The following is a 19,933-nucleotide window of genomic DNA, read 5'->3' as shown; positions in this document are numbered from 1 at the left end:
GGCCGGAACTGGCGTAATACACACAACCCGAGAGTGTGACCACAGAAGGCTCGAGAAAAACCGGCTGAGGATGCATGGGAGTGGCAAAAAAAAGTCGGGAAATTCAATCACGAGGTGAAGTAGGGGGGCAGGGTTTTGGGAAAGTCATTCTGCCCGGTCAGGCGGCAACAAAAAAACAAAAAAGGGACACCTGGCAGTGCTGGGCAAATGCGGAATCCCCCTTTAGAGATACCATCACGAAGAGAAGAGAGATACGAGCCTCATTTGGAATTTTCTTTGGTTTTGATTTTGAGGCTGTGTAATATCGACTGTTCCAGCTGCCTGAAGTGGCGAAGCTGAGGTCGGGTGTATCGAAAAAGCACGAGGACCACCCTGACGTAAGCCCTATCGTTGACGCGTCCGCAAACACGCGTCTAGCAAATGCACCGCCCTACTTGAAATTCTAGCTGCCTGTCGAGGACGGGACAGATTTTGATCATCGCTGACAATGCCACGACAGAGGTTTGCTTTGCTGGAAGGATGAACAAGATAGGGAAATTTAATTCTACACACGAAGAAGAAGAAGCGACCCAGGAATCAAAAGAAAAGAAAGACAATCATCCGCATTATCTGTCTGCTTCAGCAGTGAGATGTTCTTTTGTTATAGAGAAAATAAAGACCCTGCTCTGCATCACCAAACCACACGCACTCTCCTCTTTTGTCAACACGACACTTGCATCCCCTCACGGCAAACATGTCAGATGAATCATCAATTCATGCTCCCCACCCATTCACCTTTGCGTACACCCATTCATGCATATGCGCATCACTAACAGTCGTTCCGTTCCGGTCCTTGTACTCCTTTAAACAGGCGTAGCCCTGCTCATTTGAATCAAGCGCTTGACACCAACCTATTCACAACACAATCAGTAAAGCCGCACCCCAGAATCTTAGCGGAAAGGGGTAACTCACCATCCAGTTGCTACCCTCGTCATTCTTGTTCTTCATCAGGCCAGTGAACAGCGTCTGTGCGTCGTCGTAGCTGCGGTTCTGGATGTGCTGCGACAGCTGCACCATCTCCTGCACCGTATCGGGCTTGAGCAAGTCCTCGTTGTTGAGATGGTCGAACAGGATGTTCAACCGCTTCTCCGTATCAAGGACCTGCGGCATGAAGTTCTGCGGTGCCCGCGCCTTGATGCGGGCCATGTCCGCGTTGAGGATCTCGAAGATGGGCTTCGCAGTTTCCGGAATGTGCGTGCGGTCACCGGCGGCTGTTGTCTGGGATTAGAATAACGGATTTTACTACAGAGAACAGACTTTACTTACGGTACTGAGCCTTCGGTGGGGGAGCAGGAGGGCTGTGGTTGGACTGCGCAGTCCCAGGTCTCGAGTCAGGCGTCGGGCCACCCGGCGGAGGTCCAGCCCTTGGAGGTCCACCCGGAGGCGGACCGGCACGAGGGGGTCCTTGTGGTGGGCCAGAAGGCGGTGGCCTAGCATACGACTGCGGAGGTCCTTGCGGAGGAGCAGTGGGAGTCTGAGCCGGCGATGGCGCACCGAACGACGGCTGAGCTGCGTAAGGGTTGGGGGCAACCTGCCTCGGCGGCGCAGCCATCTGGGGAGGAGGAGTAGGCTGCATGTTGGGGGCCGGCGCATAGCGGTTGGTAGGGGGCGCACTTGTTGGAGGAGGGTTGTAAGGCGAAGGACCACGAGGGAGGGTTGCTTGAGGGGGAGCAAACTGCTGAGTAGGCTGGGGAGGAGCGTAGGCATTTGCGGCCGCCGATGATCTTCTCGACGCGTCGAAACCGGCAGCGGTGGGAGAATTCGGGCCAGCGAGAGGAGAGGTGACACGAGGAGGTCCCTGCGGGGGACCCTTCGGAGGGGGCGGCGGCGTTGCCTTCTGCTGCTGCATGAAGGATGAAGCACCAGGGGGAGGAGAGACGACATTCGCGCCGGGGAACGGGGAAGTGATGGCACCGGCGGCACCAGGTGTTCCACGACGAGAGTTCGGGGCCTTGGGCTTCGCGAAATCCTCAGGGAGGTCGTTCCATTGGCCCACATTGCCAGCTTGGGACGCCGGAGGAACAGCCGGGGAGGAAGAGAAGTTACGAGGAGGGGGCGCGATGCTGGTCGGCTGCGGAGGCTGGTAACCGCCATAACCAGCATACGGGTTCGGCTTGGGGATGCTCGCCTGAGGCGGCTGGTAACCAGCAGGGGTGTAGGCCTTAGTAGTGGCACTAGGAGGAGCATACTGAGATACAGGTTGCGGTGGAGTAGCAACACCTGTCGGGGCGTACACATTGGCCGCTGGAGCCGGAGTGGCAGCGGCAATGGGGTTGTAAGCGGGAACAACACGCTGTCCTCTTTGGGTTGTCGATGCAGCAGTGGCGGTCCTCTGGTGGGTAGGCTGAGCAGCAGCAACCTTACGAGTTGCCTGCTTGACACGGCTCCGTGCAACCTCCGCAGCCGGGTACTGCTCGGGAAGAAGATCCAAGTACTTCTCAGCAATGCTCAGCTGGCCATGCGAGGCAACAACATCAGCGTACTCCGCGTACTTAGCGTACAATGGGGCAAGCTTCCAGTCTTCCGTCTTGGAGCGCTCCGAATCCTGGAACTTCGTGACTTCCCTGAAAATGGTGACCTTCTCGATGAAGTTCTGCAGGGATCTAACGTGGATTGAGAAGGCATTGTCGCCCTCCTTCTGTTCAATGCTAGCATCCTCGCTCTCCTGCAGCTCTTGAGCCCAGTTGCCCACGACCTTCTCCAGCTTGGATCCCGCCAAGTAGCAGAAGGAAGCGTCCTTCCTGATGCTGCCGGACTCGGATCCCTCTTGGATGGATTCCTCCAGACGGTCGCCAAGAGCCTCGCAGAGGTCAGGGAACTCCGACTCATCTGCGTAAGTGCAAAGAGTCGCCATGACCTCTTTCCAGTTCTCGAGATCCGCATTGTAGACAACGTCCCAAAGGTTCTTACCAACAACAGAAGCAAGCAGACGAAGGTAGTTCGGGCCATCAGCCTTCTTCTTGAAGTAAGCCGCCTGAGCCTTGTCAATGCACTTCTGGCCACCACAAATGGCAATCATGAATGCATCCGAAAGACGGTCCTCCTTCAAGCAGATATCCAGGGCTTGCTCAAACTTCCCAAGCATTAGCGCGTTCGTAATGTTCTTGTCCGCATCCGACTCCTCGCCGGTGTAAATCTTGAAGGGGTTGTTGGTCTTGACGCCCTTCGTCGCTGCCAGGTTAGACAAGAAATCGTCGCCATCACCGGCCTTGTCGAAGAAAGACGTATCGTCGTTCTCGGTCGTACCGTTTGTCTGCGCCTCCTTGTTCTCCTCGTCTGCCGACTCTGAGCTGGGCGTCTTTCCGAAGTCTAGGTAGTCCAGGAGCTTAGAGCGAGCCTTGCCAGAAATCAAAGTCTCTATGACCGTCCAGTCCGCCTTCTCCTCCTCGGTCTTAGCCTCAGCGATCTTCGACTCGCAAATGCTTGCCAAATCACCCTTCTGCAGGGACTCCTCGAACTTCTGTGTCGCCTCGCCAACCGCAGGGTCAACAGCAAAAGTAGAAATGCTGATCTTGGAGTTCTTGGTAGTAGCATCCGGCCCGAACTTGATAAGCTTTCCACCAAAGCCAAAAGAGACGCCGACAGGCTTCCGCATCCATTTAGGGGGCTGGGGAAGCGTGAATGTCGACGCCTGAGGCTGGGTCTGCGCTCTTGCAAAGAAATCCTCGCCGTCCAGAGGAGCTGCGGCGGCAGCAGCCGCATCCGTATCCTGCTTCGTGTTCTGTAGCGTCTGCACGGCAATCTTACCATCGAACGAGGCAGTCGCAAGAAGGTCGGGGTTGTGAGGGTGGAACCTGGTCTGGAAGGTCCAGTTGGTGACGACGGGAAACTCGCCCAAAGCCTGGCCGGTGCGGGGGTTCCAGCAGATGGTCCGGTTGTCCTTGCCGCACGACAGAAGCAAGTCACTGTCTTGGTTGCACCATGACAAAGACAACACTCCCTGGTCGTGTGCCTTGAGAACACGCTCTGGGGCATTGGAGTTCCTAAGATCCCACATGAGGATCAGGGGATCCTGGTCGTTGGGCACCGCAGTAATCAGACGCGTGGGAACATCGGGGTCCCATGCCACAGCGCTAACAGCCTTCCTCCCAAAGTTGTTCAAAGTCAAGTTCTCCTTCTTTGTCTTCAGATCCCACACAGTCACAAAACCTCCATTGCTGCCGGTAGCCAGGATGTAGGGGACCTTCTTGTTCCAGTCGAGGGCCTCAAAGTCGTCCGCGCGGGCAGCGGTGTTGCCGAGACGGAAGGGGTTGTTGGTGTTGATATCGTTGATGTAGAGCTCGCCTTTTGCGCCGGCAGTTGCGAGCAGCTCGGGCTTGAAGGGATTGAACTGAAGGGCCTTGATGGCGCCGGTGTGCTTGGAGACGCGGGTGAGGAAGGCCGAGTCACTAGACCTGGTTAGACGAGCGCAGAGAGAAGCAGCAACGCCAATTGGCCTACCTTGCGCCATCCAAAAGCTTCTGCGCATCCCAGAGATCCAGGTTCCCGCTCTCCAGAGCTCCTGCTATTATGCCCCTTGGGCGAGATTCATCGGGCTGGCTCCAGGCGATGTCGTGGAACCTGGCGTCACCGTGGCGGTTAGCTACGGCAGCGGTTGCGCGTGGGATCGTGTGCGGCGGGCGGGGCCTCGCAGCGCATTTACCTCGAATCCAGGCTTATGCTGGCGGCGGGCTGGAGCTCGACGGGGTGCTCGGGGGAGTTGAGCGCAAGGTCCCATAGCTCCAGCTGTGTCTCGTTGGAGAAGTCTGCGTCGACAGCGCCGGCCCTGGTGCCGGTGGCAAGCAGCGGCGGGGCGGCGCCGGGAGACCAAGCAAAGGTGGCCGTCCGGGGGATCTCCCGCAGGCGGACCATAGCTGCAGCGTGGTCGAGAGAAGCGGCGGGCTCGGCGGCGGCGTGAACAGTACAGGCGTGACGATGCCGAGCGGCGGATTAGGGAAGGGTATCACTGGGAAGGAGAGAAGGGAAAAGGAAGCTCGGTGCGGATTTAGGTGGAACGTGGCGTCGTGAATTGAGAGGGAGAGCTTCGGTTCGTCATGAGCGCATGCCTGGCCGACTTTCCCACAAGGTGGCCTCGCGGGCAGCGCCAAGCCTAGCCGGGGGTCTCATGTCTCGGGCAGCAGCTGCGACCACCAGCCCCGCCGCACCATGCCCACCCAGCAAAACGGACTGCCCAACCTTGCACGTGATATCGACTTTTCTTATCCCGATCGCCGCCGCTGCCTCTACTCCTGTTCGCCATAGCTGTCGTCACAATGTCCGAAACAGCGCGCCTCAAGGCGACCGTCTATGTCGGCGGCCTCGACAACCAGGTCACCAGCCGCACGCTGCACGACGCCTTCGTGCCCTTCGGCGAGATTGTCGACATATCTTTGCCCAAGCCCGACTTGCCTTCGTCGACCGATCCGCACCGCGGCTTCGGCTACGTCGAGTTCGAGCATGCTGCCGACGCCCGCGAGGCCATCGACAACATGGACCAGAGCGAGCTCTTCGGCCGCGTCATCAAGGTCGCCACCGCGAAGCCGCAGAAGGACCAGAACGAGGGTCTGGGAAGCAAGACGGCCATCTGGGAACAGGTTTGCTATTTTATGCTATCTCGTGGCTCAATCTGTACTAATCCACGCGTAGGAGGGCTACTTGGCCAAGCACGCGGTCAGTGATGAAGACCGCTTGGCTGCTGAGCAAGCAAAGGCGGGAGCGATGACAGCCGCGGATCCCATGCAGGGATTGGAAGGCCTAGACGTCGCTGGCCCAAAGCCTGAATGAAGGGGGTTGAGAGGGCATGCTGCATGATCGTAGCGAGCAACGGCAGGGGGGCCGATCCAATCAGTCAGGAGGTACCCGAACCTCAATATTTTTTGGGGCAAGCATTGAAGCGTATCAAATCTCAAGTGTGAGCTATCACGGCATTGGGACGGCGTCACAGGCGTAACAAAGGAGACATTTCCCGTATGTGAATCTAATGTCAAGGAATTTGGAATTTCGGACACGGGCAGCTGGTCGCTTCCTGTACAAAGATATCCCATGGGTCCTCAATTTCTTGGAAAATTCAGAAAAGAAAAGCTTTCCTCGCAGCCTTCGATTCGTCTTTTTTCTCCTCCCACTATTGCAACCTGTGATTTAAAGGCAATCTATGCCTCGTGGCCCCTCTGCCTGGAGAGGCGGAGCGTCTTGTCGACGTAGAGCTTCCTGAAAATGGAGAAGAAAGCAGCACCGACGGCGACGCTGTAAAATCGCATCCTACGTTAGCTGATGTTTCAATGGACACTGAGAGCTGTGGGTGTTTACCAAAGGACGATGCCTGTAATGATTCAAAACGCAGTGTTAGCCCAAGCACGTAATCTTGATGTCATCGCCGGGGGAGCGGAAACGCACCGAGGGGGATCAACTCCGGGGGAATCTTCTTGAGGGTGCGGATGCGCTGGGAGATGGTGTGGGCTGCGTTGGAAGCGCGTTAGTTACGTCCATCTGGGTTGATAAGGAGCTTCCGGCGGGCGAGCGGGCTTTGTGCGCTTGTGCGCGCGCACTCCGGATGCCATTGGGGGAATGCGCGTACCGCTGTGCTCCTCCTTCTGCAGAAAATGTCAGCATGGGTCGCTAATCAGCTCTCGACAGCATGGCGACGCACAGGAACGGGGCGCATCATGCGCGGGGTGGCCCTCATGTTGAGGAAGCGGGCCTGGCGGCTGACGGGCGCAGCGAAGCGGATGGGCTGGAAAGCCCGGGCGGCCTGGAGGCCGATGGAGCGGGAGGCAAGCATGGCAAGCAGCGTTGTCTTGAGTGGAGAGGGTCGGGTTGGTGGTGATGCAGGTGTCGAGGATGGGAGCGTTGACGTTTGGATAGGTATTCCTCGGGCAAGCTGCGCGCCAAGACTTAGACGTCTGCGTGCTGAGGCTCCCTGGCCGCCGGTGCTCGCAGCTGTGTTCGGCAGGGCGGTGGGAGCTACCGCGCAGGCGGCACTTGCCGCGGGCCTCTCTCTTTGCGCGCCCTCCTCCATCGAACCACCATCGCCGAATTACCACCCATCCCGCCGCAACCTGCATCGCGACAACCGCTATCCTACAACCACCCGCACCACCTCCAATTCGACCCCGCCGCCATGTCTGACTCCGACGACCGCGAGACCAAGCCCTTCAAGTTCGTTACTGGTGAGCGCGCTCTCGTTCCGTCCATCCGTTGAAAGATCGAACCAGTGCTGACCTTAAGCCCACTACTTACAGCTGGTACGTCATCCCCGCACCAAGTTCCCTGGCGCCCACGGGCCACTCCTCTCCCCGGTCTTGCTCCCTGCAGCTCCGCAGACTGCGCATTGGAATGATGGGGTGGAGGAGGTTCCCTCAGACCGGCCATTGCTCGCTCTCGCTAAAGCGAGGATGATCCGCATCTGCTCACGCCGCATCGCAACAGGCTTCGACGCCCGCTTCCCGAACCAGAACCAGTGAGCTCTCCCATAGACCTGGTCTGTCTCCATAATGTTGCCGGGCACTGATAGCGCACCACAGGACCAAGCACTGCTGGCAGAACTACGTCGACTACCACAAGTGCATCCTTGCTAAGGGTGAGGACTTCGCTCCTTGCCGTCAGGTACGCCGTCTTCCGTCCACCAGCTCCCACGTGCTCCAAAAAGCTAACATTAGGCCGTAGTTCCTCCTCGCCTACAGGTCGCTCTGCCCTAGCGGCTGGGTCGAGCGCTGGAACGATCAGCGTGGTGAGTAGCTCCCCAATGGATTCAATGGCAGCAGTCTTCAGTGCTGACGACTGTTTGCAGAGGCCGGCACCTTCCCCGTCCGCCTTGACCAATAGATGGAATCATAGCCAATCCATTTCGTCGTTGGTAGTACTAAGGTCGCGGTAGTAAGCGCAATAGATATTGCGGCGAAGAGTCTTGTATCATAAAGAGTGCCGCAGTGAATTCTTCCACGACTAATTGCTGAGTATAACAAAGGAATTAACATCTGTGAATCCCGCGATTCACTCGAGCTTGCTGCAGGGAGTGATTGGATATCGTCTGACGTCACATATGAGGTACTAGGTACCGAGCTAACAGACGACCAAGAATGAAAAGAAAAACATTTGCCATGGCCGTGAACATACATAACATCGACCCACTCTTCACTAACAGAATTCATGCAGCGTTTCTCCACCGACTACAAATTCTGCGTCTTGCTTTGCATAGGTCCTTCGGTATGAAGCATGAGAATAATGAAATCATGGTATTCCGCAATCTCAAAAACAGAATAAACAATTCGAAACCTAACTACTTTTTCCACACGACGCCATTCATTAACGTTGTTGACCTCCAAACGAAAAGAAAGGCCCCGTTCATCTCCGTCCACCCCTTCCGCCCCTTCCACCCCTGCCGCCTTTGTCTATCCTCCCACCCCTCGTCTTTCCAAAGCCTCCACGACCACCGCCACGGCCGCCGCCGCCGCCGCCGCCACCACGACCACGGCTGTCACCACCGGCCCTTCCACCACCAAGCGGCTTCCTGAACGGCTGCTGCTTCGACTTCAACTTGTCCGCCACCTCCTCCTCGTCGACCTCCATCTCGTCTCCATCGCCGCCCTTCCTCTTGTTCGAGAACTTGATCGTGCCGCCCCGACCCTTCCTCGCGCCCGTATCCTGGCCGCGAATGGCGCTGACGTACGCGTTGATGCCGCCTTCGAGCGAGCCGTCGCCTGGCTCGCCGTCCAGCACCATGCCATCGTCGTCGTCGCTCGAGTCGCCCAGAACCAGCTTGCCGTCCAAGTCGACCTTCGCCTTGGTCTTCTGCTGCTGCGCGCCGCGGCCACCCTTGAGGGGCTTCGTGCTCGAGACGTTGCCCAGCGCACGGCGGTCGAGCAGATCGAGCGGCTCGTCGTCGTCCTCGACGATGTACGTCTTGCCACCCTTCTTGCTGCCCTTGCCGCGGCCCATGGCTTCGTTGTCCGACACGTCCGAGCCGGAGTCGGACTCGCTCTCGGAGCCGTAGACGGCCTCGTCGTATTCGCTCTCGAACTTGCTGCGCCGCTTCTCCGGCTGGTGGCTTTCCTCGCCCTCGCCGGCCGCAGCGGCCGCCTTCTTGCGCTTCTGACGGTCGTGTGTCTTGCGGATGTTGGTGATGAGTTTGCGGTCGCTTTCGGGCGTGTTCTTCTCGACAACCTCGACGCCGAAACGACGGATCATGCGTTCGAAAATGTGCTTGACCTTGGCCTTGAAGTGACCCTTGTGCTCGTGACTCCAAACCAGAAGGTTCGGAATAAGCGTGTTCAGGCGAGGGAGCATAAGGCTACCAGGAAGAGAAATGACGGAGACCTTGACGAAGCCAAGGACGGAACGAACGATTTCACGGTTGGCCGAGGTAAGGAACAGGTCCATAGTCTGCACAAGATCCGTAATCACTGCGTCAGGAAGAGATGTGCGGAATTGATACAGGATACGAGTAATTCCGGTGATGGAGGCGCTGATCATGTGTGGCGTCGAGCCGGCAAGACCAGCAGACATCATCGTGATGTATTCCTCAAGGGTGGCGGGCACGTCTGGCGCAGACGCGTCCATAAGAGGGATCTTCGACTGCTTGACAGTACCGCCTTGCTGCATGCGTTCGCCCATGAGGACCAACAGATCGAAAGCTGCTGTTCTCGCCTTCTCGTTGACTTCCTTGCAAGAAATGACGACTTCCGAAAGAATGGCGGGAATGAAGTGCAGATCGTCGCCAGGGAGGTATTCCACGACTTGGGAGAGAGCAGCCAGACGATCACGCTTCGCAGGGCTAGTGGCCTTGGGCGCGCTGTCCAGAAGCAATGTTTGGAGTTCTGCGTTACGTTCTTGAAGAGCAGCTTTGCCCAAGTCAGACTCAGCAAGGCGCGGAATGAGCTTGTAGGCCTTCTTTTGCAGCTGGGGATCGTCGTCCTTGTTGATCATAAGCGTCGCAATCTGGAAAAGCGTTGCAAAACTCTCCCGGGGCAGGTAAATCGAAATGGTAATGACAAGGTCCATCAAGGTGTGGCTTGCAGGAGGCATCTTGTCGGTGGTCTTCTTGTCTTTCTGCTTGTCCGCCTGGGTTTGCGAGCCAGTCTCGCTCAAAGATTGCTCGAGCATAGTAGCAACGCGTGTGAAAGTCTCCATGAGTTCTCCAGCGGGAGTGATACTGAGATAGGCGTTGATGCAGCTCAGAATGTTACCCCTTGACTGTGGCAGGGTCTGGTTGTAAACGTTAAAGAGCACGGCAAGAATATTCGATGCGAAGCCTGAAAGATACTCCAAGTTCTTCTGCGCGTCAGCCTTGGAGACCCTAGATTGGGCTACAAGGTCTTCTTCGCCTTCGACCTCGGCGATGGCCTTGTTCGACTCAACCAAAGTCTGCAATGCTCGGCAAAGATCAGTCCGGAGCTCGACTTGCTGGTACAAAAGGTTCGCAATCATCTCTGCAAAGCTCTGATCGAAAGCCTCATGCAGGTCCATAGGCAGGTCGCAGTAGCCTGGGAGAGTGGCCCAGGTCTGGTTAACAATGGTTTCGAAAATCTTGACCTCCATGGTCTTTTCAGCATTGCCGTGGTTCAATACCCTCTGGAACATTGCCTCGCTCAGGGGAACCATCTCGGTGCGGAAATGCGCCAGTCTTGTGTTTGCAACCGAATCTCTAAGGATTGGAAGAAGCCAAGCGCGTCCGGGCTGACCAGCGACCGGCTTGTGCAAATTCAAAGGAAGGATCTCCAGGACATTGTCGGGACCCATGGCTCTGACCGCCTTCCCAAGGACCTCATCGGCCTCCTTCTTGCCCGTAAACGACTCGTTGCCTCTCAAGTCACCGACGATTTTGACAACATTCGACATGATCGGCGATGCTCTCCAGCGGAAGGCGTCGAACATAGCAGCAAGGACATTGAAAACCTCCATCCAAGCGGCCTGGTATTTGACACTCAGCAGATCCGCCGCATTCTTCGCCAACTTCTCGAGGACCTTCTCGTCGAATATTGAGGGCTCGAGAAGGACACTGTCAGGGATGCAGTTTGCGACAAACGAAATCATTCCTTCTGAAGCCGAGATCCGGATGTTGTGCGAGGCGGACGCGAGGAAGTTAGACATCATCGAGAACAGATCGGGCAGTTTCTGGAACGTTTCCTCCGGCTCGACCTGAGCAGCAACATCGTAACCCCTCGAAAGCACAGCGATCCATGGCGGCAGGAGTTGCGTATCATTCTGTGACGGCTGGAGCTCGCCGATGACCTCGAGAAGACGCGGGAGCTTCGCGGAAGACATCTCGTCGACCATGCCGGCGAAAATAACCTCGAAAACCTCGAATGCCGCCATAGTCAGGAACTCGTTGCTTGACTTCGAAATGCTTAGTAGGAGTTCGCAAAGAGCGTCAATCTTCTTGCTTGGCCATCCTCCAGCAGCGGATGCGATGACCTTGATCAGCTGAAGAGCGTGAATAAGACCAGGTTCGTGCGATTGGCCATCCTTCTGAGAGCGGTGGTGTTTCTTGTTCTTCGCAGCGGCATCCGTGATTTCCTTCAGCGACCGCAGCGCAGTCTCAGCGCACATGTCGGCCGCAGGATGGTCCAGAGATGGGCTCGGCGGGGGGTTCTTCAGCACCTGGGCCAGCGCATCCTGAGCCCGCTTGCGCACCTTAGGGCGGTGGTCGACGGCGATGGTGAGCAGGCCAGCGACGGCCCTGCGTGGGCTGACTTCAGACTGCGGCAGAGCCCAAGCCTGGGCGTCCTGCACAACCAGCAGGCCCTCCAAACATCCAATCGACGAGCGCAGCAGCGGGGCCTCCGCCTCCGGGTGTGTCAGGGCCGGCGCAAGGTTGGTCAGGATCTGCGAGAATTTCGCGCGCAGCAGCGGGGCGGGCACATTGGGGGTGACGAGGTCGAGCAGGTAGACCACGGCGGTGGCTACCTCTTTGTTGACAATTCCCTTCTGCGGCGAGATGTACTGGGCCAGCAGCGACAGGAGGGCCGCGAAGTATGCGGTGGGCGTGAAATCGGACTTCTGGTCGCGGAGCGTGTCTTCGACCGCGGAAAGAACCACCGCCGTCTGGCGCAAAGGTTATTGGGGGGAATGTAGGCGAAGGTGGGCGTGAGTACTAACCTGCTGCTGATTTTGCAGCTTCGGCGAGGAGCGGATCTTGTCGAGCCTCTCGTTCAGACTCATCTTGCTCTTCACGGCGAGGCGTGCGGAGGAAGCGGTGGTTTGTCGCCAGATCCAATTCGGTGCCGATGAAAAGTTTCGTATCGATAAGCAAAAGTCGTGGCCCGTGCGCTACTTTCGAGGGTCTTAGATCTAATGTCGTATGCGGCAGTCACTTTAGCGAAGCGATGAACACAAAAAAAGCCTGCAAGAATGGTTTACGAGTGCTGTGCTATCTCTGGCTCAAGTGATATTAAATATAGACGACAAGAATAAAGTTATGGAGCTAAGGCGTTAATTTCTGAGGAGTGAGGTGAATTACGGAGTATTCAGATAGGCCGTTCTCCCTCAGTCTGCCGGAAAATCAGTAATTGATGTAGTGATTTGCACGAATGCAAATTCAGAACGAGAGGTTTAGGCAATTTCTGGGTTATGACGAGAGTTAGGTGGCTGTCCCAAAAACGGCCAACCGGCATGCCTGATTATTTTGCTGTTTTGCGTATCAATTTGAACACAATGCCCAAGGAAGCACGTAGCCTTTGATCTGATTTCCTCATTCGTCGCTTCATAAGACCTCATTGGGTATCATAACGTATAGCGTTCTTCCGCTTTCCATCACCGCACTATCCCCACAGCTCCGGTGCTCACACTCCACGGAGTGTCCATGCCCCCATCGTCATACAATCCACCCATACCTTTTCCGCCCCACAGCGCCTCCCACGCCTCTGCCCTCCTAAGCTCCTGCTCGCTAAGCTGCCACTGCGGCGTGCTCTTCATCGGCCTCCACCTGAGCTTACTATTCTTCGGACGAATGTTCTCGCCAGCAGTGTCCGCGCCCGTTTCCTCCTCCGAGTCCCCAGTGTCCTTCAAATTCACCAGCTTCGAAACAGTGGGCAAGTTTGTGATCTCTTGCAGTGCCGCAAGCCTGCGCCTAGGCATGGCTTCGGCATTTTGCGCCGCACCATCCGCCGCCGATGCCGCCACCTTGCTCGGCGGCACGAGCGTAGTGCGCAGCCATGACGTGCTGGCCGCAACCTTGCCGATGTGCTCGCGGCGGTTCGACTGGCGCAAGAACCTGTTGGCCGCCTCCAGATACTGGATATCCGTCTTGAGCGCATCGATCTCGCGCTTCGTAGCAACCGTCTTCTCGCCGCCAGAGTCGCGCCTGCCTTCGCCGCCCATGGCCGCCTCGATAGCCTTGGCCTGTTCTGCCTGTGTTTTCCACTTCTCCTTCTCCGTCTCGAGGGCGGCGAGATCGCGGACTTGGGTCTCGAGGGCTTCGGCGAGCTGTTTCTCCCGGTTCTTGTTCTCTTCGATCTTCTTCTCGAGCTCGGTGATGCGCTGCGCCTTCTTGGATGAGTCGCGCGTGCGGCTTTCGAGGAGCTCGATCTTGACGGCTGCTTCCTCGTGCTTCTGCTCTTGCAGCTTGATTTGCATGGATCTGGCGTGGACTTCTTCCTTGAGGCGACGGACCTCCTCTTCCGTGTCCACAGACACGATCTTGCTGTCCTGGAGCTCCTTGGACCGCAGGACCCAAGGTGCAGGGTGCTTCTCGAACTCAACAGTGAGCTCAAGGTCGGAAGTGATGTTGACAAGCTCGGTAAGGTCCTCGCTAAGCTTGCGAAGCCTGGCCGCAAAGGTCGCATACATCTCAGATTCTGACACGGAAAACACCTCCTCAGAAGCCTTGAACATGGCACTGCGGACCTCGCTGATAGTGAAAGGTTCGGTGCGGGTGTCTTCATGGAGCAGCTGGAACACGTTCTCGCCCATCTTCCGAACATAATGTGCAAGATCGTCAGACGCATCTTGGCACTCTTCAAATGAGTTGAGAGTGTCGTTCTGCAGAGTAAGCGAGCGAGCCTTGAGCTCTTGCAGGGTGCGAAGAGCCTTTCCAACAATAACCTTCGCGCTGCGAGACTGCGCGATGATCTCTTCAGTCTTAGAGATGAAGCGGTCGACTCCATCATATTCATCTTCGCCCTGTGATGGAATGCGAGTCTGGACTTCTCCTTTGACAAGCATGAGGGCAGCAGCGGTGGTCTCCAGGTGACTTTGCATAAGCAGCGTACGCATGACAATATCGTTGGCATAACCCTCAAGGCCATCACCAAGGTGAGTTTCAGCAAGGTGAGACATGACAGCAATAGATCTAGGTGAACGTTAGACAGAATACTAATATCAGAGTTAACAGCAACATACCTGTGAAGCTCCTCCGCAACCTGCTTCTCTTTGAGCTCATCTCTCTTAAGACCATCAATGTGACCGTTGAGGGCGCGTTCAACAGGCTCAAGCTCATACAGAGTACCCTCAAACCTGGCGAACTGATCCAGAGAACATGTCGAGATAGCTGTGACGAATCTATCGCACATGGCCGAAATCCAAGTGAGCTTGTCGAGGACGTCGCAAGCTTCGAAGATGTCCTCATCGTTAATCGGTGCATCTCCAGACACCTTATCCTTGACGAAGTTGTGCACAAGCGATGCTTTGAACCCAATTCTCTTGAAACGGAGTAGGGCCAGAACAGACTCTCTCTCCGAATGGAAGGCTTCCGGAAGGAACAGCTGGACAATGGAGAGATGCTCAGCGGCTTCCTGGGCCTCAAGTTTCCGTAGCTCCATGTCGATGGTTTTCATCTTGGTGCTGGAGGCAGAAGCTTGGAGCTGTCTGTTGAGATCCATCATAGCTCTCGACCGGTTGTTCAGATCCTGCGCCTGCGTTTCGCTGATCTCCTTGGAAGCTCTCATGTCTTCCATGTCGGACTGCAGGTTGGTTACCAGCTCGCGGAAGCGCAAGATGGTGTACTCTTGGTCTGAGATGGTCTCGTCTTGCTGCATAGCGCGGCGGCCCAAGTCGCCAATGATGGCATCCTTGAAGTCAATCTGCTCCTGAAGCTGCTTCTCGTTCTCAACGTGGTTGACCTCGAGTTCGTCGTTGAGCTCCTTGAGTGTCTCGAGCTCCTCGATCGAGACCTTGAGTTGCTCGATGTACTCGTTCAAAGCCAAGTTCTTGTCGGTCAGCTCTTCGATCATCTCCTCGGCTCCAAGAGCAGCGTCGAGCTGTTGCCGCAGATCCTCAATGTCCGCCTCTGCTTCCAGAAGCTTCGTCTTGGTCTCGTCATACTGCTCCTTCACACCAGAAAGCTCCTGGTTGTCTTCCTCCAAGCTCTTGAGCTGATCGCGCAGCTCCGCTTCTGACTCCTGGGTGATGTCGCGCAGACGCAGGAGAGCCTCACGCAGCCGCTCGTTCTCGCGTTCCAACTGAAGCCATCCCATGCTCGTCCTCTCCTCCGGGTTCATTTCCTGCCCAAGTTCTTGGTTTTCGTCCTTTAGAATTTCGTTCTCCAGCTCCAACTCCTCAAGACGCTGCTTGACGGCTTCGAGATCAGCCTTGTACGCTTCTGTCTGTTCTTCAGCCATTTCGCGGTCCAAGGTGGCCATCTCCAGAATCGTCTCATGCTCAGCTTGGATGGCTTCAACCTGCTCGAGCCTTGACTCTGCCTCCTTCAAGTTCTTCTTGAGCTCATTGTTTTCCTGCGAGAGCGGCTGAATTTTCGTCTGCAGCTTTTGAATGATTTGCTCGTACTTGTTGCGCTCTTCTTGCACCCTGTCCAGCGTTGCGATCTTCTCCCTATCCTCAGCACGCTTCTCTTCCAATACTCGGAGCTTTGTCTGGAGCTCTTTGATCTCGGCGTCCTTCTGCACGGCGCTAACGCTCCGTTGGGCCACTGGCGCCGAGGGGGAGGCAGAGGTTCTGCTGGAAGATGGAGGACTCGCGCCCGGACGTGGCTTCGCGACACTGAGGGACTGGCGGGCTGCCGCGGTTCTGGCTGTAGAAGCTTCACCTGGTTTGGCCAAGCCAGTCCGGGCGCCGCTGATAGATGGCCTGGGGGCATGTTTGGCGGCGGTTGCTGCGCTTGCCGTCGCCGACTTTGCGGCACCCGTCGATGTTGTTGAAGTACGCCTTGGGGGCGCTGTCGTTCCGCCGCTTATGCTTGGACGCGGGCGAGAAATCGAGCCGGCTGCGGGCCTCTTGGTGGGAGACTGCAGCATCAAATTAGCAGAATTACACATTTCGAGGCGCGATCAAGTCCTACTCCGATTCTTGTACCAGCCGCAGGGCTTTTCGTGTCGATGCTGGACGGCCTACTCCCCATCCTCGGCCTCGGAGTCGAAGACTCTGCTACCATGCTCGATGGCCTTCCTTTGCCTTGATCGATTGACCCAGTAGCCCTCCTGGCGACGGCTCCAGGAGCCCCAGGCCTTGCCGCAGCAGGTCTGGCAGGAGCTTTCGGCTTCGGCTCCTCGACGATGCGGGCCACGCCCATAGGCCGCAAGAACATGCCATGGCCGGGCTTCGAGTCGAAATACCGCGTTCCTTGTACCGAGCCATCGTTTTTTCCAGAAGGATCGTCGAACTCTACGCCGACCCAAAGACCCTCGGCAAAGGCGGTGTCGCCGATGAAGCGAATCACGCCGATGCGGCCGTCATTAAGCTCAATGACTTGGCCAACTTTCAGATTGGCGTCCCCCATTGTGAATTCCGATGCGGATGGATAGGTGCGAAAAGACTAGCGAGGTCGATGCGTCGTCGGTCGCTTTTCGCCGCAAGTTATGAGTTGTTCATTTGATGGCGGCGTGTCGATCTCCTTGTCTGGGGAAAAGAGCGGGATTCTACGACGGCGGCTGCTTCCGAGGGCCAACAGCGTTGTCGAGAGGCTAATGAGGTTGCGTCGGCGGCCGTCTCATTGCCCAGCACGAGCGGGGGTGGTCGATGGGAGCTGTTGTGGGATGAGGTCAATCCAACTTACCCCAAGCTTTCGACGCGTCCCGTCCTTCGCGCTAATCGATCGGCGCACGTGACATCACCCACCCACCGCCACAGTCGCTTCAACGGGGCAATGTCTCGCGACATTTCTCAGCCTGCGTGTCGTAGGTTGAAATTGGGCTGGAATGGGGTGATGGGGCGATTTTCCGCATAATTCAATGGAATTACTCATTGTCTACCGGCACAAGCATATCATCAACATATCCACCAAGAATGACCGGCCGGTCATGTGTATCCCATTCCTGCGCCATTCCACCCTAGATCCGGTCACATGTACAGATCTCGCTTGAAACGCCTCTAGTACACTTTCTGCAGAAGCCATGGCAACATTAGACCAACATGGGAATAGAACAAATCCTATGTTCACAAGCCGAAGGAGAAAACGCTCAAGCCGTCAGCTCGGCAATGCGCTTCTCAATCTCGGGAACTGCGCGAAGCTGCAGTTCCAAGTCTTCCTTCTCGCTATAAATCTGTTAGCATCACAGCGAATCTGTTAGACGCTAGGGAAACTTACTCTTCAAGCTGTAATCTTCTTTCGGCGTCCAGCTTTGTGAAGACGTAGTGGCCTTGACCATCAAATTGGAGAATGTTCGTATGGTACTTCCACAAACTCCTCCGATGACTGACTGTCATCAGAGTGATCCCCAAACGCTTGGCCTCGTCGTACATGACCTTCTCGATTTCGAGAGTAACACTGCTGGTGCACTCGTCCAAAATAGCGTACTTCGGAGCGTGGTAGAACAGCCTGGCCATAGCGACTCGCTGCTGGAGTCCTCCAGAGAGGACATCCGTCCATTCCTGCTCTGCATCCCAACCACCCGGGCGCTCAACAATCGACTCAATCTCCACAACGGAAAGAATGCGGAGAAGGTCAGCGTCGGTGATACCCTTGTCCCTCATCTCGCGCACCCCGTCCGGATAGATAATTTGCTGTCGCAAAGACCCCCTTGAGAGATATGGCCGTTGCGGGATGTAGAAGATGTCCTCGAATGGGGGCTTTCTGACAGTTCCTCCATAGACCGGCCACAGTCCACCCAATATGCGGAAAAGAGAAGACTTGCCACAACCGTTGGGACCAACGATTAGCATGTGGTCTCCAGGCCTAACAGTGAAGCTGAGTTTGCGGACCAGGACATCGCCGTTTGGTGACACGATTGGGACGTCAACGAATTCTATATCCTCGCCCTCGGAAACTTGGCCTCTTCCCCGAAGCACCGCCGCGTTCTCTTCCGTGTCGGCGGATGACACCAGCTTCTTCTCAAAGCGTCCTGCTTGGATCTCGTCCATTACATCCAGAAGTGTAGAAACCCGGGCAGTGTATCCAGCGAGTTCCATGATCTCTTTGTATGAGAACATAAGTCGGCCAAAGGCATCCGAGGAGCTGAGAAGCATGCGACGATTGGTCACGAAACCTGAAAACGCACAGTCAGCACTTTTCTCCTTCAATGACAGACGATATGACTTACTCTCGGTGCGGTCGCCCATGTTGTTTCCAGCCACACCAGGGATCTTGAAAAAGACCGGAACGCTGCAGAGCATCAAGCCCAACGCTCCCCAGAAGTATTTGATGACAAAATCCTCCATGAATCCATGGTAAAACCGTCTCCTCAATATCCGGTTCACGTGCTTGATCAGAGTGAAGTAGCCCTTGTCCAAAGTATCCTTCTCGGCCTCATGTCCAGAGTACAGCGCTACCTCTTCACTGTAGTCTATCAGTCTTGAATGTTGAAATCTGAATTCTCCTTCCAAGCGCGCTTCTTCGGCGACGTATTTGCCAAATGGAGGCGTAAGCGCGCGCATGATGCTGGCCGAAAGCTGGACGATCAAGCTCATGGCGAACAGGCCTTCCCCACCAACACTTCGTGATAACGAATAGTTGTATATGACCATGTCCAAGACTGGTTTTGCGATGTTGGAGTACAGCTCTGCAAGACTGTTCGAGAACTTGGCGACGTCGACGGTAATCAATTGATCTGCATTTTTAATGCGATCATCCAGGGCAGAGAGGGTGTAGAAGGTCATTTGAGAGAGATATTTGTTGTGAATGTAGTTCGTGAGGCGAGTGCGGTACTGGAGGGAGAGTTTGCACTGGTGGTAGGAGAGCTAGTCCCTGTTCAGCATGAAGCAGTTGAGGTTGCAAGTCGTGTGTAATTACCATAGAGTTTGTGAAAGTGGCCGGAATGGCCACTGTCATCCACCACACCAGTCCGCTCAAGAAGTCTTTGCCTTTGCCTCTGACCAAGCTGCTGACCAGCCGACCATCCAGTTCCGCAACGTACAGACTGATCAGAGTCCTGAGGACCAGGAAGACGGTGTGGCTGATGAGCAGCCGAAGCTCCTTACTCCGCCATCCCGGAATGACAATTTTCAAGAGCCTGAAGAGGTTTCTGAAGAAGTCGCGATTGAGCTCAACCTTCTTGCGCGAGGTAGCTTCGCCTTCGGTCGAGCCTGTGCCTGGCTTCCTCCGGGCTTCGGCATGACGGGCAGATGCAGCCTTTTGTTCGGATATGGCGATGCGCACGCGGTTGATCAGGGCGACGAAAAGGGTGAGATATACGGCGCGCGAGATACGTGTCCGATGCTTCAAGTAGAGGGAGGTGAGCTCGTTGACGATTCCCTTAAGCGAGCGGTCCGAGGGCAGGAGCTTCGACTGCGCAGCCATGTTGAGTTGGGGTCACGGCTCAGCGGGGCATCGGGGAGGGTAGGGCTGGAGCTGGACGGCGTCGCATGCTCTCGGAAGGGATGTTCGGATGGGCGATGATGTTGTCGCGACGCGATGCATGTGAAAGAGACCTCGGCTTCCCCAGACTTCGCATGACTCGTGACACGCTCTCCGCCCCACCCCTGTCATTGACGTCAAACTCCGGCCATCTAGCCGCAATCACCACCTGAACCGACTTTCTTACTACGACCAGCTCCTCGCGGCCTGGTTATTTTTCTGATCCAATGTTCCCCA

The 19,933-nt window shown here is 56.2% G+C and overlaps 7 protein-coding genes across 7 annotated transcripts; 2 read left to right on the top strand and 5 right to left on the bottom strand.

Moving 5' to 3' along the window:
- Positions 1-842: 842 nt before the first annotated feature.
- On the bottom strand, positions 843-4,890 carry LTHEOB_1502 (Protein transport protein; the record flags this gene model as incomplete). Its single annotated transcript, XM_035510211.1, has 5 exons — positions 843-890; positions 952-1,250; positions 1,306-4,427; positions 4,480-4,599; positions 4,682-4,890. 5 exons carry the CDS (start codon positions 4,888-4,890, stop codon positions 843-845), a joined length of 3,798 nt encoding a protein of 1,265 aa, XP_035366012.1.
- A 401-nt stretch (positions 4,891-5,291) lies between these two features.
- LTHEOB_1501 (Peptidyl prolyl cis-trans isomerase) lies at positions 5,292-5,802 on the top strand (the record flags this gene model as incomplete). The annotated part of the gene is made up of 2 exons (XM_035510210.1): positions 5,292-5,612; positions 5,665-5,802. 2 exons carry the CDS (start codon positions 5,292-5,294, stop codon positions 5,800-5,802), a joined length of 459 nt encoding a protein of 152 aa, XP_035366011.1.
- Positions 5,803-6,167: 365 nt separating this feature from the next.
- LTHEOB_1500 (uncharacterized protein) lies at positions 6,168-6,796 on the bottom strand (the record flags this gene model as incomplete). Its single annotated transcript, XM_035510209.1, has 5 exons — positions 6,168-6,261; positions 6,325-6,337; positions 6,412-6,474; positions 6,593-6,608; positions 6,665-6,796. 5 exons carry the CDS (start codon positions 6,794-6,796, stop codon positions 6,168-6,170), a joined length of 318 nt encoding a protein of 105 aa, XP_035366010.1.
- A 339-nt stretch (positions 6,797-7,135) lies between these two features.
- On the top strand, positions 7,136-7,839 carry LTHEOB_1499 (Cytochrome c oxidase subunit VIb; the record flags this gene model as incomplete). The annotated part of the gene is made up of 5 exons (XM_035510206.1): positions 7,136-7,184; positions 7,330-7,474; positions 7,539-7,620; positions 7,681-7,744; positions 7,805-7,839. 5 exons carry the CDS (start codon positions 7,136-7,138, stop codon positions 7,837-7,839), a joined length of 375 nt encoding a protein of 124 aa, XP_035366009.1.
- Positions 7,840-8,358: 519 nt separating this feature from the next.
- On the bottom strand, positions 8,359-12,174 carry LTHEOB_1498 (Ribosomal RNA-processing protein 12; the record flags this gene model as incomplete). The annotated part of the gene is made up of 2 exons (XM_035510205.1): positions 8,359-12,057; positions 12,112-12,174. The coding sequence occupies 2 exons, from the start codon at positions 12,172-12,174 to the stop codon at positions 8,359-8,361; spliced, it is 3,762 nt and encodes a 1,253-aa protein (XP_035366008.1).
- Positions 12,175-12,765: 591 nt separating this feature from the next.
- On the bottom strand, positions 12,766-16,684 carry LTHEOB_1497 (Dynactin; the record flags this gene model as incomplete). The annotated part of the gene is made up of 4 exons (XM_035510204.1): positions 12,766-14,302; positions 14,353-15,948; positions 15,995-16,193; positions 16,261-16,684. The coding sequence occupies 4 exons, from the start codon at positions 16,682-16,684 to the stop codon at positions 12,766-12,768; spliced, it is 3,756 nt and encodes a 1,251-aa protein (XP_035366007.1).
- Positions 16,685-17,363: 679 nt separating this feature from the next.
- On the bottom strand, positions 17,364-19,639 carry LTHEOB_1496 (ABC transporter-like protein; the record flags this gene model as incomplete). Its single annotated transcript, XM_035510203.1, has 4 exons — positions 17,364-17,439; positions 17,492-18,389; positions 18,444-19,080; positions 19,133-19,639. 4 exons carry the CDS (start codon positions 19,637-19,639, stop codon positions 17,364-17,366), a joined length of 2,118 nt encoding a protein of 705 aa, XP_035366006.1.
- Between the last annotated feature and the right edge of the window lie 294 nt (positions 19,640-19,933).

This window comes from Lasiodiplodia theobromae, assembly GCF_012971845.1.
Source record: "Lasiodiplodia theobromae strain AM2As chromosome Unknown scaffold_4, whole genome shotgun sequence".
NCBI lineage: Eukaryota > Fungi > Ascomycota > Dothideomycetes > Botryosphaeriales > Botryosphaeriaceae > Lasiodiplodia > Lasiodiplodia theobromae.
Note: the sequence above shows the minus strand (reverse complement) of the source record. Positions and strands in the feature narration are given on the sequence as shown.